This window comes from Rhinatrema bivittatum, chromosome 5, assembly GCF_901001135.1.
Source record: "Rhinatrema bivittatum chromosome 5, aRhiBiv1.1, whole genome shotgun sequence".
In the NCBI taxonomy this organism is placed as follows: domain Eukaryota; kingdom Metazoa; phylum Chordata; class Amphibia; order Gymnophiona; family Rhinatrematidae; genus Rhinatrema; species Rhinatrema bivittatum.
The window spans coordinates 235751936-235769717 of NC_042619.1; the positions used below are offsets into that span (position 1 = coordinate 235751936).

At 51.6% G+C, this 17782-nt stretch overlaps 1 protein-coding gene across 17 annotated transcripts in view; it reads left to right on the forward strand.

The window, feature by feature from the left end:
* SETD4 (SET domain containing 4) overlaps positions 1 to 17782 on the forward strand; it is a 148997-nt gene that overhangs the window by 88299 nt on the left and 42916 nt on the right. For 10 of the 17 annotated variants that reach the window (XM_029603504.1, XM_029603502.1, XM_029603499.1 and 7 more), the window contains one exon: positions 575 to 682. In XM_029603504.1, the coding sequence (XP_029459364.1) occupies positions 575 to 682 (108 nt within the window). Of the gene's footprint in view, positions 1 to 574; positions 745 to 17782 lie in introns of all 17 variants that reach the window. The other 7 variants (XM_029603508.1, XM_029603506.1, XM_029603509.1 and 4 more) reach the window with 2 other exon arrangements.

The window sequence follows — 17782 nt, forward strand, 5'->3', positions numbered from 1 at the left end:
TTCTGACTCTAGGAGCATCAGCGTGCTGCCACCATCATGGAAAATTTCCATGCTCTTATAAGAGAAGTCTGGGCTTTTATTAAAGCTACAGCTGTTTCTAAAAAATGGTCTTCCCCTATGCTCAGCGATTTGTGTGATATTTATGCTGTTATGTGTCAGTGTGATGTCTTTATGAGACTTTGATGTGGAAAAAACTTTAAACTAAAAAAAATATCCCCAAAACATATCCTAGAAATGAAAATCAAAAGGGGGCAGTCATAATTGTTTGTTTTTTGTTTACCTGCCAGTTGTACTATCCACATTTTATTCTTTTGCTAGTATTGCTTCTTTAAAGTTTGCAGGGGTGGCAATTAGCAGTGGGCAAGGATGTTAAATGGGTCAGTATGTGGGGAGGCTCTGCCCAGATCTCAGCCAGCGAGAGTTCCTGAAGCGTGCGAAGCAGGTGGTGGAAGGGGAAAGAAAGGAGATATGAGAGAGATTTGTTTGCAGCATAGTTTTGATTTAATTATACGCAAGCATATGACCAAGGGTATGTAAAAGGGGTAGGAAAATAATATTGTCATGTCTTTTTCAGATGCTTTTTTTCCCCCCACAGGAGACATTTTGGAAATGAAAACACATAGAGGTCGAACGGGTCGGAGAAGGAGGAGAAAGTTAGCTGGAAGGTCTGCTGTCAGCGGAGGTCCGTACAGTGCCTGGTTTCCTCCTCTGTTTTTGCTAGTACCAGCGTAGGAGAGCAGTCCGGTAGGCGAGTATTCCCATAACACACAATAGCCATCTGCATTCACAATTTAATATGACAGAAAACTCCGCTAAAGAAACTTCAAAAACAGCATGAACCTAGAGATCTGCTGTGATCTGTCCAGTGTATAAAAGGAATACAGGAGACAGACACAGCACATTCATACTGTTCATAGGAGCACAGTGAGTTTGTGCAGTCACATTGCTTTCGGTACTTAGCTAAAGTTATTCTGGTGGCTGAAACTAAGTGTACCACAAGTTTTAATTTAACTGAGGTCAGAGATATCTTTTTTTTATTTTTTTTATTTATATTTTTATATTCTGCTTTTTGCACTCTTTTCAGCACTTCAAAGCAGATTACATTCAGGTACTGTAGGTATTTCTATATCCCCAGAGGGCTTAGAATCTAAGTTCGTAATTGAGGCAATGGAGGGTAAAGTGACTTGCCCAAGGTCACAAGGAGCGACAGCAAGACTTGAACCCTGGTCTCCTGGTTCATAGCCCACTGCTCTAACCACTAGGCTACTCCTCCAGATCTTAAGATCAAAGGGAAAGTGAAAAGAAAAAATATCTATTTCCCTGTACGTACCTGGATCAGTCCAGACAGTGGGTTATGTCCCCAATCCAGCAGATGGAGTCAGCACAAGCTTTGAGGGGGCGTATCCATATATACTACTACCCCCTCTGCAGGAGTTCAGTATCTTCTGACTCCAGCAGATGCGAGTAGGGGAATCAGGCTTCCCCTCCTTTTCCTTCACTTTCTTGCTTGATTATGGCTTGTTGTTGTCTTTTTCTGTGGATCAAGTTTGTATCAAGTTTGTATTAAGTTTAAAAAAAAAAAAAAAAAAAAAGGCAGAGTTCTTTCAACTTCTGGGGAGTGGCTTATCTTCCTTGTCTCTTCTCTGCGGCCTTGCTGTTTATTTCTCGTTGCAGCCAGGGGTAAGTTTGTTTTTCCTTTGTAGTTTTTTCCTTTACAGCTCAGCCCCCGGTGCCCGCAAAAGCCGGTGGAGCCGGCCTCTTCGCTCTTTACTCCCTCACCCGCGGCCATTTTACAGCTCCTCATGGGCTGCTGAGCCATTTAGGGAAAGATGTCTGGGGCGGGTCGTGTGGCCAGGAAGGCCCCCCCCGCGGCACCCTCCTCTATTTTCAGACAGCGGGCAGTGCGGGCCGACCGGGCCCCCCCGCAGCGGCGCCTTTGTGCGCGTGGCCCCCCCCCGTGGCTTTTTCTTTTCTCCTGCAGCGATCCCGATGCCGCGGCCGTCCCGCTGTGCGGCCTGCGGAGACCCGGGGTCCCGGATTTCCTGGGAGGGCATCTGTGCACGATGCCTTCCCGGGGGGGAAGGTACCTCACAGTCCCTGACTGATTTCTCTTTTTTGCCCGGGCGGTGCGGGCCGGCCACTCCGCCATTTTTGGCGGGAACGGCGGCCATTTTACATTCTGAGCGCCCTGAGGCGCAGGCCACGAGGGGGAACGGATCCCTGGAGGCCACGAGGGAGAACGGATCCCTGGAGGACTCTACCAGCGGGGGTGTTCCCCCGATTTTGGTGCAGGAACCAAGCACCCAGAGCCAGGGAGCAGGAACCACGCCGCCCCCGAAGCGCACCCGAGCAGGCCGGGGTTCTCTCCGGAGTTTATCCTGCTCATGCATACCGCTTATCTGCAGGGGCTGGAAGCACCTGTGGGACCCCCCCCCCCTCCTAAGATCCCTCGGATGTCGCCCTCGACGCCGGCCCCCCCCCGACCCTCCGGGAGTGGGGGCCTCCCGCCTTCCTACCCGGGTCCGATCCACGCCCGCGGCAGTGGGGGCGGTGCCAGACCCAGCGGGACATGGACTTGACCTCCCGGACGGGGGACAAGGGGACGGCACACAGGAGGGGGATGATCCGCGTACCCTACGCCTCTTCCAGAGGGAAGAGCTGGACGACCTCATCCCGCAGATCATCCAAGAATTAGATTTGGATCCGCCACCAGACCCGCCTGCCCCAGTAGCTCCCGCTGTCATCACTTCTTCAAGGAAGGGAGATCCTGTCCTGGCGGCACTCCGGCCGAGGGCTCGGGCTTTTCCCATTCATGACTCGTTTTTACAACTTCTCACCAGGGAATGGGACACCCCGGAGGCCTCCCTGAAGAGCAGCCGGGCTATGGAAAAGCTGTACCCTCTCCCCGAAGATTTTCTGGACCTCATCAAGGTCCCAAAGGTGGACTCCGCAGTGTCGGCGGTCACGAAGAGGACGACTATCCCAGTGACGGGAGGTGCGGCGTTGCGGGACACACAGGATATTAAGTTGGAAGTTTTCCTTAAGCGGGTTTTCGAGGTCTCCGCTCTGGGTATGCGGGCGGTGATGTGCAGTTCGCTTGCCCAGCGGGCTAGTCTCCTTTGGGTGCAACAACTCCTCACGTCTCAGAACCTGCCGTCCGATGAGGCTGCCCAGGCAGATCGGCTAGAAGCCGCAGTGGCGTATGGGGCGGACGCCTCGTACGACCTTTTTCGGGTCCTCGCAAGATCCATGGTTTCGGTAGTGGCAGCACGACGACTACTGTGGCTACGCAATTGGGCGTCTGATACGTCCTCTAAGTCCAGTCTGGGCTCTCTTCCCTTCAGGGGCAAGTTCCTCTTCGGGGAGGATTTGGACCAGATCATCAAGTCCCTGGGGGAGAACGCTGTTCATCGGCTGCCGGAGGATAGGTTTCGACCATCCAGAGCGTTTTCTTCTTCTCGGACCAGAGCCAGAGTGCAACGGCGCTACAGGGGCTACAGACAGACGGGCTCCCGGCCATCCGCCCCCAGGTCTCAGCCCTGGTTGCGAGCCTTCCGCGGGCATCGGCCCGCACGCACTACTCCCGGAACCGGGAACCCCTATACCAAGTCTTCACAATGATGCCAGTCTCGCCCACTCCCCTGTCCCCAGGATTGGGGACCGACTAACGTATTTCTAAGCGGAGTGGGCACGGATCACCTCGGACCAGTGGGTCCTGGATACCATAAAACACGGCTACGCATTGGAATTTGTCCGCCCCCCCCGCAGGGAAGGTTCATCTTTTCCCCCTGTGGCTCGGACCTCAAGAGAGGAGCGGTGCAGCTGACTCTGGACAGACTCCGGGAGATAGGCGCTACTGCGCCCGTGCCCTTCGGAGAGGTGGGCTCGGGCCACTATTCCATCTATTTCGTCGTACCAAAGAAGGACGGTTCCTTCCGGCCTATCCTAGTCCTCAAGGAAGTCAACAAATCCCTTTGAGTCGTTCGGTTCCGCATGGAAACGCTCCGGTCAGTGATTGCGGCGGTGCATCGGGGGGAGTTCCTCGCCTCCCTGGACTTAACGGAGGCCTACCTGCACATTCCCATCCGCCCGGACCACCACAGTTTCCTTCGTTTCAAAATTCTGGACCAGCATTTTCAGTTCACGGCTCTCGCGTTTGGATTGGCGCCGGCGCTGCACACCTTCACCAAGATCATGGTAGTTGTGGCGGCAGCTCTCCGGAAGGAGGGCATCCTGGTTCATCCTTATCTGGACGATTGGCTCCTCCGGGCGAAGTCATTCGATCATGGACGCTCAGCGGTGACTCGAGTAGTACGGTTTCTACATTCCCTGGGATGGGTAGTGAACTTCTCCAAGAGCTCCCTCATGCCCTCGCAACGCTTGGGTTTTTTTTGGGGGCAACTTTCGACACCCTACTGGGCAAAGTTTTTCTGCGCCAGGACAAAGCTCAATCCTTGCGGGATCACACACGACTGTTCTCTGCGTTACCAGAGCCCACCTCCTGGGACTACCTGCAACTCCTGGGAGTGATGGGGTCCACCATCGACCTTGTACCTTGGGCTTTCGCGCACCTCAGGACCTTACAGTGGGCGCTCTTCTCCCGTTGGAAACCAGTATTGCAGGACTATCAGATGATTCTCCCGCTCCCACAGAATGCCAGGGACAGTCTGGGCTGGTGGTTGGATCCGCCGAACCTGGCCCGTGGCATGTCCCTCGATCTGCCAAATTGGGTGGTGGTGACCACCTATGCCAGTCTAGCAGGCTGGGGTGCAGTCTGCGATCGAAGCGCCACGCAGGGGACGTGGTCCACGGTGGAGGCGAAGTGGTCAATCAACCGTCTGGAAACCAGAGCGGTCCGGCTAGCTCTGCGACATTTCCTCCCGCTTCTTCGGAACTGAGAAGTCAGAATCCTATCGGACAACGCTACCATTGTGGTCTACATCAACCGACAAGGAGGCACGCGCAGCCCGCAGGTCGCGCTCGAGGCGGCGCTGCTGATGCAATGGGCGGAGCGTCATCTCGTCCGGCTAGCGGCCTCGCACGTCGCCGGTGTGGACAACGTCCAGGCGGACTTCCTCAGTCGTCAACTGCTGGACCCGGAGAGTGGTCTCTCTCCGACAAAGCAATGCAACTTCTCGTCCATCGGTGGGGGGCCCCCCACTTGGATCTGATGGCGTCCGCTCTCAACGCCAAGGCTCCACGCTTCTTCAGTTGCCGGAGAGAGCGCGGAGGGAGTGGATGCCCTGGTCCTCCCGTGGCCGCCATATCTTTCTTTTCCACCATGGCCCCTGGTGGGCAGGATGCTCCGCAGAATAGAAAGCCATCAGGGGACCGTGGTTTTCGTCACCCCAGAATGGCCCAGGCGACCCTGGTTTGCGGACCTGCTACAGCTGGTGATCGACGGGCCAATCAGGCTGGGGCACCTCCCCCAGCTCCTACATCAGGGCCCGGTATTTTTCGAGCAGGCAGAATTCTTCTGTCTTGCAGCCTGGCTTTTGAGAGGCGCCGCCTCCGGCGTCGGGGCTACCTGGAGGCGGTAGTATCCACGCTATTGCGGGCACGAAAGACATCGACGTCGGCGGCCTATGTTCGGGTCTGGAAGGTGTTCGAGCTGTGGTGTACCAGCCAGGCCACGAGACCCGCTAAGGCTTCTGTACCTCAGATCCTTCAGTTTCTACAGGTGGGGGTGGAAAAAGGGCTCGCCTATAATTCACTACGGGTTCAGGTGGCCGCCCTTGGTTCGCTGTTGAGCGATGGGGGCTCTCTTCTACAGTATCCTGACATTGCTCGTTTTCTCAAGGGTGTCAAGCATATGCGTCCTCCGTTACGGGACCCTTGTCCCTCCTGGAGTCTTAACCTTGTGCTTTGCTCCCTGTCGGGACCACCGTTCGAGCCGCTGCGCAGCGCAACGATAAAGGATCTCACTCTCAAGACTGTATTTCTTGTGGCCATCTGTTCCGCTCGACGCATCTCGGAGCTGCAGGCTCTGTCGTGTAGAGAGCCCTATCTCCGTTTCTCCGACTCTGGAGTTTCGCTTTGCACCGTTCCCTCCTTTCTTCCGAAGGTGGTTTCTGCATTCCATGTGAACCAGACGGTGGAGTTGCCATCCTTCTCTTCCTCAGAGCCGAAGTCTCTCCGTCTCTTGAATGTCAAGCGCACTCTGCGCCTCTATCTGGAGGCTACAAATGAGTTCTGGACCTCTGACCATCTCTTCGTACTCTGGGCCGGTCCTAAGAAGGGGTCTCAGGCCTCGAAGACTACCATTGCCAGATGGCTGAAGGCCGGCATTGCTGCTTCTTACATTGGGTCGGGTCGGACTCCCCCACCCGGAATCATAGCGCATTCTACACGTTCTCAGGCGGCTTCCTGGGCGGAGGTTCGCTCGGTATCCTCGCAGGAAATTTGTAGGGCAGCCACCTGGAAATCGTTACACACGTTCTCGAGGCACTATCGTCTGCACCTCGCCTCTTCGGTCTCTGGACACTTTGGCGAGCAGGTTCTCCGAGCAGGCCTCGCAGGACCCCACCCGATTTAGGGAAGCTTGGGTACATCCCACTGTCTGGACTGATCCAGGTACATACAGGGAAAAGAAAATTATTATTTACCTGCTAATTTTCGTTCCTGTAGTACCATGGATCAGTCCAGACGCCCACCGCGTTTGGGTTCTTGATCCTGCTCAGCTCTGCGCTGCTTCTTGCTCGCAGTGTTCTGTGTCTTCACAGTTGTTTCTTTTCGCTGTTTTTCACAGCTCCCTACAAGTTGGTAGGATGTTTGCAGTTACTTGTTGCGGTTACAATTGTTTTCATTATCTGTTTCCACAAACTTGATCCTTCGGGGGTTTCTACTCGGGCTTTGATATACTCGATACTGAACTCCTGCAGAGGGGGTAGTAGTATATATGGATACGCCCCCTCAAAGCTTGTGCTGACTCCATCTGCTGGATTGGGGACATAACCCACTGTCTGGACTGATCCATGGTACTACAGGAACGAAAATTAGCAGGTAAATAATAATTTTCTTATTTGAACCATTTTCTTTCAATAAAGTTACAGCCACGGGGCAGGCCCACCACATGTCAATAAAGGTTCCCTCACCACAATTCTTCCAATTTAACGTAGCATCCTGCTAATGTGGTGTAATCTCATAGGAATGTAGTAGGCCCTGAACAAAAGCTTATTGAACTTTCCTTTTATAAAGGAGGCAATCAGAATTGTAGTGCAGGCCTCACAGACATTTTCCCACTCCTATTTAGTAAATTTGAAAGCAGAGTCTTGACCACAGCATTGCCAGTGCCTGTTTTCCTGTGTATTCTGCATGTGAAAAGAAGAGGAAAACCTTTAGGGGAACATTCAAAGGGGCTGCAGTGTGTTAATAGACTAGTTCCTAAGCAGTATATCTAATCACCCAGGACCTGATTTCCATGAAAGTATGCCTCCCAGTTTGTGTGTAAGGCAAAAGCCTCCTGTAATTGAGGCCCAGAATAGAAAAGGGGATTGCATTTTGGGCAGCTATATTTTGTATTCGAGTATCCTTTGCAGGTGGGAGGTGCCCCTTTGCATTAATGGCACCAGGTCAAATGCAAATTGTTGGTACCTAAAAAGAAATGACAGTTCCTGTTCATACCCCAGATCAGTCCAGACTCCTGGGTTTTGCCTCCCTGCCAGCAGATGGAGACAAGAAAAGCTTTACTGACAGTGCTGCTTAACCCAGTGTGCCACCTGCAATCCTTCAGTATTTCTCTGTCTCCAGCAGATGATAGAGGTGTAGAACCTGCAGTCTGGAATGAAAAAAAAAAAGAATAATAGAGATAACAGGAGCTTCCTCCTAGGGTATTGTTTGGTCCCTGATGGGGACCATACTCCCTGGTTGAGGTGAACAAATAGGGGATTGGTGAGCCTTGATGTGTCTTGTCCTTGGACATTGAGGAGTTTTCGATTAGCTTGTGGTCTAGCTCCCTTGATCGTCTAGAGGGGGTGCTCAAACGCCACACCCCCCCCCCCCCCGGCCAGTCGGGTTTTCAGGATATCCCTAATGAATATGCATGAGAAATATTTTGCATACACAGGAGGTAATTCATGCAAATTAATGTCATGGATGTTCATTAGGGATATCCTGAAAACCCGATTGGCTAGGGGGGCCCGTTGGACTGGTTTGAGCACCCTTGCCTTAGAGAACCCCCAGAAACCAGCAGCCGCTCTACAGCATTCAAGAAAGTACTCCAATTGATTTTTATCTGTAAAGTTTAAAAAAAAACAAAAAAAAAACGGACTTGGAGAGGGATTCTCGACTCCAGCAAGCCCAGTGAGTGATTGGTAATCACATCAGATACAGGTGAGAGCCAGCAGTAGCTGGGGGTCCTGGCATTGATGAGACTGCTGTGGCGAGAAGGCAGCTTGTGTGGGATGCACATGGCACTTGCCAAGAGGCCAAGACCTGCTGTTCATGCACGGTACGCGCACTTATTTTAGCCAGGCGGATTTGTGCGCAAATTGCATCTTCGGGTGAGAGGGCAGCTCAGATGCATGTTCCATTTTGGCGTGTACAGTTTCTATGCATTCTAGTGCACACTCTGATTCGGTGCATATAAGACCATTGCGCTCGTCGGGAGCCGCCACAGATCATTTTTCTGTGAGCATGGGAACGGCAGCCATCTTGGTTGCATTAGCAGCAGTTCAGGAGGCTCCCAGTGAGGCAAGAGATTCCCCTTCTCCCTCACCGCTGGACATGCAAAGTCCCATGGAGCTGCAGGAAGCCTCTGAAGACGAGGAGGTTTTGCAGGAGGATTCTGAGGATTCTCAGGCCTTTTCCTCAGGCTCTGTGGAGAAGTAACACAAAATCTATCTGGCTAGACAGGCAACAGAAGAGAAGCGCTCTTGTACCCAGGGTCGACTGCAAAGTACCTGACAGCCTGCTAAGTGGCTCAGGGTGATAGCAAGAAGGCATCGGCTGGCATCCATAGAGTTCTTGCCTTGGCTGGGCAGCACAGTGGCCCCACTGAGGAGTCTGAGGATTCCAAAGACTAAACTGGTCTGCCAGATGGGTCTCCAGGAGCAGAGTCCACGCAGGACTTGTTGGATCTGGAGGAGGTTCTGGTGGTCTGCCTGTTTTGCAGGGAAGAGTTGTAGCCCTTGATTCCACATGTGCTTGAAGAGTTAGGCATAAAACTTCCTCAGGAAGAGTTGGACCAGGATGGACTGGATCTCATCATGGACAACTTGAGAGATCTGGTTAAGGCTTTTCCCTTCCACAAGTTGGTAAAGAAATTGGTTATCGGAGAGTGGGATACCTCTGAGACAGGTCTGAAAGTTGGAAGGGCAGTGGTGAGGTTGTACCCATTGCCATAGGAGACATTCAAAATTTTGTTTATTCTGAAGGTGGACACTTCAGTCTCAGTGGTGACCACCATTCTGGTGGTAGGGTCTGCTGCACTGAAAGATGTGTAGGTCCGAAAGCTGGAAGTTTACCTCAGATTTTTGAGTATATGGGTTGCCATATGCATCAGATTTATGCAAAGAGCTTGTTTGCACTGGGTTCAGCAGTCGCAGGCGAAGAAGAGGTCTTCATCATCCCTGAAGCAAGTGGAGTACTTGGTGACAGCAGTAGTCTATATGGTGGATCCTTTGTATGGCTTAATTAGGATGTTATCCAGAATTATGTTGGCAGTTTCAGCCAGGCAATTGCTATAGTTAAGAAATTGGTCTGCAGATGTTTGCTCAAAGTCTCAGTTAGGGACCCTCCTGTTCAAGGGCACACTGTTGTATGGGGAGGATTTAGAGTATCTGAGAGAGTTCAAAGGGCATAAGTTGGCGGAGTATAAGCCAAAGGGGGTAAAGAAATCCTTTCCAGCTCGTTCGCGTTTTAGAGACTATAGGAGATATCGGCAATACAAAGGCAAGGCTCAGGTAAGTCCCGGTCCTTTCGAGGTGGGTAGAAACCAACCTGAGATACCTTTGGACAGGGAACTAGGGGGGCCAAGTCTTCTCAATGAAGCAAGGCTGGTCCACTTTTCTCTTCCTGCTTTCGGGAGGCGATTAGCCCACTTTTACAAGGAGTGAACCAGAATGACAAGGACCAATGAGTCTTTAAAGTATTAAAAAAAAAATGGCTTAGCGTTAAAATTTGCTCGCACGGTGAGGGTGGTGATTTACGAAACAGTTAACAGCTTTCGGCAGTTAAGGTCAATAGTGCTGGTTCCCTGGGAGGAACGGGGGAAAAGGTCGGTTTTCCATTTATTTCATGGAACCTAAAAAGGGGACATGTGGACCCATTTTGGTTTTTAAAGATGGTGAATGCGGCCCTTGGGGTGCCACAGTTTTACGTGGAAACACGTTTAGTCATAGTTGCAGTTTGCAAGGGGGAGAGTATCTGTGTCACTAGACCTCAGAGAGGTATATCTACATTTCTCACAGGACAAGCAGGATGTTAGTCCTCACAAATGGGTGACATCGAGGATGGAGCCCACCACGGAAAACTTCTGTCAAAGTTTAAACAGAACTTTGACTGGCCCCTACTGGGCATGCCCAGCAAGGCACTGACCCTGCAGCCAGCAGGGGTCTCCCTTCAGTCTTCTTTTTTCCGCGCAGCAGTTGCCACGCGGTGAAAGGAGCTCCCTTACCACGTTCCTGACAGGAATTCGGTACTTTTCTTTCCGAAGAAAATTTGCCCCTCAGGGGTCTCCCTTCGACAAATTTTTGTCACTTTTGCGGAAACCGGTAAGTTTTTGCCTTTTTTTCCTCGACTACCGTCGAATTTGGCCCTCAAGGCCTGTTGGCACTTACCAAGCCCGCGACTAAATTTGGCCTTAAGCCATGGCGACGGGGTTCCGTCGATGTCCGGATTGTACCCGGACTATGTCAATCACAGACCCCCATAGGGTTTGTGTTTTGTGTTTGGGTAGTGAGCATGATGTCCTGACTTGCACCAAATGTGCCCTAATGACACCTAAGGGTCGCAAGGCCAGGATGGAGAAGATGGGGCTCCTCTTCCATGCACCCACCCCAACGCCATCGATAGCATCGACGTCATCGGAACCGGCACCGTCGAAATTGCACCACCATCGTCAACCCTCCGGTGACCGGCCACCATCGATGACTTCTCGGCCGTCGACTCCTGTTCCCTCCCCGGATGGGCGAGGAGACCGGAAGGACAAGCATCGCCATCGACGGCACAAGTCTCGGCCTGTCGAGGATCCACAGTCATCGACCTCTGAACAGGCCGAACCACCGACTAAGAGGCCTCGATCAGACTTGGCACCGTCCACGTCTCGTTCGCAGGCATCGAGGAAACCCTCACCCTCTCTCCGGGTGTGGGAGCCGTGATCCCATCGGTTACGGTGGTCCCTCCGGCTCTGCCTCAGCCTCCCTCTCCCGTCGAGCCGGGTATTGTTACCCCTGGTCTCCGGGCTGAACTGGACCGGCTGGTCCAGGAGGCCATCGAGAAAGCGATGCAAAGATTTCAACCTCCATTGGCACCGGCTCCGGCACCGATTCCGGCACCGCCACCGGCATCGACCCCGGCACCGACTCCACCACCGAGGAAGGAACCGACCACCGAACCTTTGGTGGAAGCGCTGGCACCGCTACTACAACGTATGGAAGCACTTGTACATGCACTTCCATCGATGATTCCAGTAGCACCGACAGCGCCATCGTCTCCGACTGGATTTTCATCGGTGGGAGAAACACCGTTCTTGATTCCCCCTTCCGGGGTGGTCCCATCGGTGCCTTCTCGTATATCTCCACCGATTTATCCTTCGGCTCCATCGATTCCAAGACCGGCACCGACTCCATCGACAGCACCGAAACCCTCGATGCCGTTCCCAGTGCCGATTGTACCACCGGTTCCTCCAAGGTTTCCTTCGATGCCTTCGGATCCTCAACCAGGTCCATCGGGGCTTCAACCCCCAAGTGATCCCTATGATACCTGGGGTGATGACACATCTTCTGACACAGATTTACCATCACCGCCTTCTCCTACAGAGAGTAGAAAAAGATCTCCTCCAGAGGATCTCTCCTTTATTAATTTTGTAAAGGAGATGTCCGAAATTGTACCTTTTCAGCTGCAATCTGAGACCGATGACAGACACCAGATGATGGAACTGCTTCAATTTTTGGACGCCCCAAAAATCATCGCTTCCATCCCCATTCACCAGGTGTTTCTCGATCTCTTAAAGAAAAACTGGGAATCTCCTTCATCTGTATCACCAGTTAACAAGAAGGCTGACTCCACATATCTCGTCCAGTCAACACCAGGCTTTCAAAAGCCTCAACTGGATCATCGCTCTGTTGTGGTTGAGTCCGCACAAAGAAAGGCCAAGCGTCTAAAGCCACACTCCTCCACTCCGCCTGTCAAGGACAATAAATTCCTGGACAGTGTGGGACGGAAAGTGTACCATGGAGCTATGCTGATTTCTCGCATAGCCTCATATCAACTCTACATGACGCAATATAACAGAGCCATCCTTAAACAGATGCAAGATTTTGCTGACACATTACCTGACCAATACCAGCCACAGCTTCAGGCCCTTCTTAACAAAGGGTTTGAAGCGGGGAAGCACGAGATCAGAACGGCTTATGACATCTTCGATGCCTCCACAAAGGTTTCAGCTACTGCCATCTCGGCCAGACGTTGGGCTTGGTTAAAGTCATCCAACCTTCGCCCAGAGGTCCAGGATCGTTTAGCGGATTTACCCTGCTTAGGGGACAATTTGTTTGGAGAACAAATTAAGCAAATTGTAGCTGAATTAAAAGATCACCACGAGACGTTGAAACAACTTTCTTCTGTTCCGTCTGAGGTTTCCTCCAAACAACCACTTAAGAAGGACTCTAAGAAGTCGTTCTTTCGGCCACGCCGTTACTACCCTCCATCGGCCAGGCCTCATCCAGCGCGATCCTCTACTAGGCCTCAGCCGCGTCAGCCTAGGAAACAAAGGCCTACTGTAGCCCCTCCTCCTGGGCCTGCGGCTGGCCTTTGACTCCCCTGTAGGGAACACATGCCAAACCCCTCTTCCAGACATTCCTGTAGGAGGTCGACTGTACCATTTTCTACAACCTTGGTTGCAGATCACCTCAGATCAGTGGGTGCTAACAATTATCGCACAGGGTTACCACCTCAACTTCATAACTCTTCCGGCAGACTCCCCGCCTCTTCAAGCGTGGAGTCTATCCACCCATTTGGCTCAATTACAACAGGAAGTATCTCCTCTTCTGCAATCAAATGCTATAGAACCCGTTCCTCCCTCTCAGCGAGGCAAGGGATTCTATTCCAGATACTTCCTAATACCAAAGAAATCAGGGGGACTACGTCCCATTTTGGACCTTCGAGCCCTCAACAAATACCTTCAAAAAGAGAAGTTCAAAATGGTAACCCTAGGCGCGCTGCTCCCTCTACTACAAAGAGGGGATTGGCTGTGCTCTCTCGACCTCAAGGACGCTTATACCCACATTGCGATCACACAATCCCATCGCAAGTATCTGCGGTTTCTAGTAGGCCACGACCATTATCAATACCGTGTCCTACCTTTCGGTCTGGCTTCTGCCCCACGAGTCTTTACCAAATGTCTCGTAGTGGTAGCAGCATTCCTCAGGAAGGAAGGTGTCCACGTCTACCCCTACCTGGACGATTGGCTAATCAGGGCCTCCACCCAACAGATGGCTCAATCCTCCCTAAAATTGACAATTCAAACACTCCTTTCCTTAGGGTTTCTTGTCAATTACGAGAAATCTTGCTTAGTCCCGTCTCAAACCTTATCCTTCATTGGGGCAGACTTGGACACCTTACAGGCAAAGGCTTACCTTCCTCTTCAGAGGGTCCACACCCTAATCTCCCTGGCTCGCCAGCTCCAGTCTCAAAACACTGCCACGGCTCGCCAGTTCCTTATTCTCCTAGGACACATGGCATCCTCGGTTCAAGTCACTCCCATGACCCGACTAGCCATGAGAGTAACACAATGGACTCTACGACACCAATGGATTCAAGCTTTTCAGCCTCTGTCCTCCATAGTCACAGTTACACAAGCGCTGCGCCTGTCCTTAACCTGGTGGACGATTCAGGTCAACCTCCTTCAGGGCTTACCTTTTCTCCCACCGGATCCGCAAGTAATCCTAACCACCGACGCTTCTCACATCGGTTGGGGAGCCCATGTGGACGACTTCCAAACCCAAGGGTTATGGTCCAAGGAGGAAGCCGAACACCAGATAAATTTCCTGGAACTTCGTGCAATCCGCTATGTGCTCCGAACTTTCAAAGATCATCTAATTCATCAGATAATCTTAATCCAGACGGACAACCAAGTGGCCATGTGGTACATAAACAAGCAGGGAGGCACAGGATCCTTCTTTCTGTGTCAGGAAGCTGCGCAGATTTGGGCGGAAGCCCTCTCCCACTCCATGTACCTCAGGGCCACTTACCTGCCGGGAGTAGACAATGTATTGGCAGACCAGCTGAGCCGTGTCTTCCAACCACCCGAGTGGTCACTCAATCCTCTAGTAGCGACCTCTCTGTTTCGACAGTGGGGTTTTCCCCGCATAGACCTCTTTGCGTCCCCTCAGAACCACAAAGTGGACAATTACTGCTCTCTCATTCGGAGCCAGCACTCTCGGCCGAGGGATGCGTTCTCCCTCAAGTGGACAACCGGTCTGCTCTATGCATTCCCTCCACTTCCTCTTGTGTCAAAGACTCTCGTGAAGCTACGCCAGGACAGAGGAACCATGATCCTGATAGCACCTTACTGGCCACGCCAAGTATGGTTTCCCATTCTCCAGGATCTCTCCATCCGCAGGCACATTCCTCTGGGAATGGACCCGCATCTGCTCACTCAAAACGACGGATGCCTCCTCCATCCCAACCTCCAAGCCTTGTCCCTGACGGCATGGATGTTGAAAGGTTAGTCCTTCAACCGTTTAACCTTTCGGATTCCGTTTCTCGGGTCCTGATAGCTTCACGAAAGCCTTCCACAAGAAGGTCTTACTCATACAAATGGAAAAGGTACACATCATGGTGCACTTCTCAGTCCCTTGATCCCCTTTCCTGTCCAATCTCAAAATTCTTGGACTATTTATGGCATCTCTCTGAATCAGGTCTTAAAACCTCTTCTATACGAATGCATGTCAGTGCGGTAGCCGCCTTCCATAAGGGTATTGGGGGTAATCCTATTTCAGTACAACCCCTCGTAACACGCTTTCTTAAGGGATTGCTCCATCTCAAGCCTCCCTTGCATCCTCCGGCCCCATCCTGGGACCTTAATCTGGTTCTTGGTCGTCTAATGAAACCACCTTTCGAACCTCTGCACTCCTGTGCCTTGAAATATCTCACTTGGAAAGTGTTATTCCTTTTGGCTGTTACTTCAGCTCGCAGGGTTAGTGAATTGCAGGCCCTGGTTACCTATCCGCCTTACACTAAGCTCCTGCAGGACCGGGCGGTACTCCACACTCACCCTAAATTTTTGCCCAAGGTAGTTTCGGAGTTTCATATCAATCAATCTATCGTACTACCTATCTTTTTTCCCAGGCCCCACTCCAACTCTGGAGAACAGACTCTGCATACCCTAGACTGTAAACGGGCTCTAGCTTTTTACCTGGACCGTACAGTTTCTCACAGGAAGAGCACTCAGTTGTTTGTCTCTTTCCATCCTAATAAATTAGGACAACCTGTGGGTAAGCAGGCTCTTTCCTCCTGGTTGGCGGACTGCATTTCTTTCTGCTATGAGCAGGCTGGCATTCCTTTTCAAGACCGTGTTAAAGCACACTCTGTGAGGGCCATGGCGACGTCAGTGGCACACCTTCGATCGGTGCCGCTTCCTGACATCTGCAAAGCTGCAACCTGGAGTTCTCTCCATACCTTTGCAGCCCACTATTGTTTGGACAAGGCTGGAAGACAGGACTCCATCTTCGGCCAATCTGTCTTGCGTAACCTTTTCCCAACGTGATGTACCAATGCCCTTCCACCTCCCGGTAGGGTGCGGATGCCCTTTCCCAAATTCCAACCCAGTTGTTGTGCCTGTTGCACGTCATTGGGTGCATTTGGTGCAAGTCAGGACATCCTCAGCTTGGTACTCACCCATTTGTGAGGACAACCATCCTGCTTGTCCTGTGAGAAAGCAAATGTTGCTTACCTGATGTAACAGGTGTTCTCACAGGACAGCAGGATGTTAGTCCTCACGAAACCCGCCCGCCACCCCGCGGGGTTGGGTTTGTTTTGTTTTTACTTTTAGGCACTGCCTGTAGCTTTGAAAATCAGACTGAAGGGAGACCCCTGCTGGCTGCAGGGTCAGTGCCTTGCTGGGCATGCCCAGTAGGGGCCAGTCAAAGTTCTGTTTAAACTTTGACAGAAGTTTTCCGTGGTGGGCTCCATCCTCGATGTCACCCATTTGTGAGGACTAACATCCTGCTTGTCCTGTGAGAACACCTGTTACATCAGGTAAGCAACATTTGCTATCCCAATCAGGCAGGAGCATCAGAAGTTCCTTTGGGAGATCATTTCCAGTTTTGTGCTCTTCCTTTCAGGTTAGCAACAGCACCACACACATTCACCAAAGTAATGGTGGTAGTGACTGCAGCCCTTCGGAAGGAAGGAATACTGGTACATCCATATCTGGACGACTGGTTCATTCGGTTAAATATGGCATACCCCTGTCACCTAGAGAGGTGGAGGGCTTTGGGATGGGTGGTGAACCTAGCGAAAGACCATCTGATGCCATTGCGGACCTTGGAGTATCGGGGGGGGGGGGGCTTGATTCGACATTTGGGTTGGCAAAGTGTTTCTCACAGAAGAGAGGATGGTGAAGCTGCAGAGTCAGTTGCACTGCCTTTTATGACTCAAGGTGCCTAGAGTTTGGGATTGTTTGCAGGTCCTAGGTTCTATGGCATAGATACTAGAACTGGTTCACTGAGAGTTTGCACATATGCGACCCTTTCAGAGAGTGCTCCTCTCCCACTGGAATCAGTTATCAGAGGATTTTCAAGTTCCACTGATCTTCAGGGAGGAGTCCAGGTCTAGTCTTTCTGGTGGTTTGGTCGTGTCAATCTGGAAAAGGATGGAATTGGAAATCCCAGATTGGGTGATAGTGATTACCAAAGCCAACCTATCCAGTTGGGGAGCAGTGTGTCTGGGCAGACTGAGCAAGGCTGATGGTCGAAAGACAAGACATTGTGGTCTATCAATTGGTAAGATGAGAGAGATGCATTTTGCCTTGCTTTCATTTCTGCCTGTTACAAGGTCGGCCAGTGCGAGTTCTCTCAGACAATGCAATAATGGTGCTGTATATCGACAGACAAGGAGGGACTAAAAGTCAGATGGATTCTCAGGAGGCTCAGGGGTTGGTTCACTGGGCAGGGTAACACCTGGCAGTTCTGGTAGCATCTCACATAGCTGGGGTGGAAAAATGCAGGTGGATTTTCTCAGCAGGCAAAAGTTGGACCCTGGAGAGTGGGAGCTATCAAGAGGAAGCAATGCTTTTTATTCAGGCCTGATGGGAAATGCCACGCATAGATTTGGTGGCATAGAGACAAAACAAGGTGGCACGGTTTTACAGTCAAATGCGAGAACAATGAGTAGAAGGAATCTGATTCTTTACATCTTTCCCCCATGGCCATTGGTGGAAAAGTACTAAGACACAGAGAGAGATACCAGAGAGAAGTGATTCTAGTGGATCCGGAGTGGCCTTGTCTGTCGTGGTTCGCAGACCTAGCAAACTTGACAGTAGATGGTCTGTTAAGGTTCGGTCACCTTCTGAAGCAGTTACATCAGGGTCCAATATTTTTGGATCTAGCAAATAGCTTCTGTC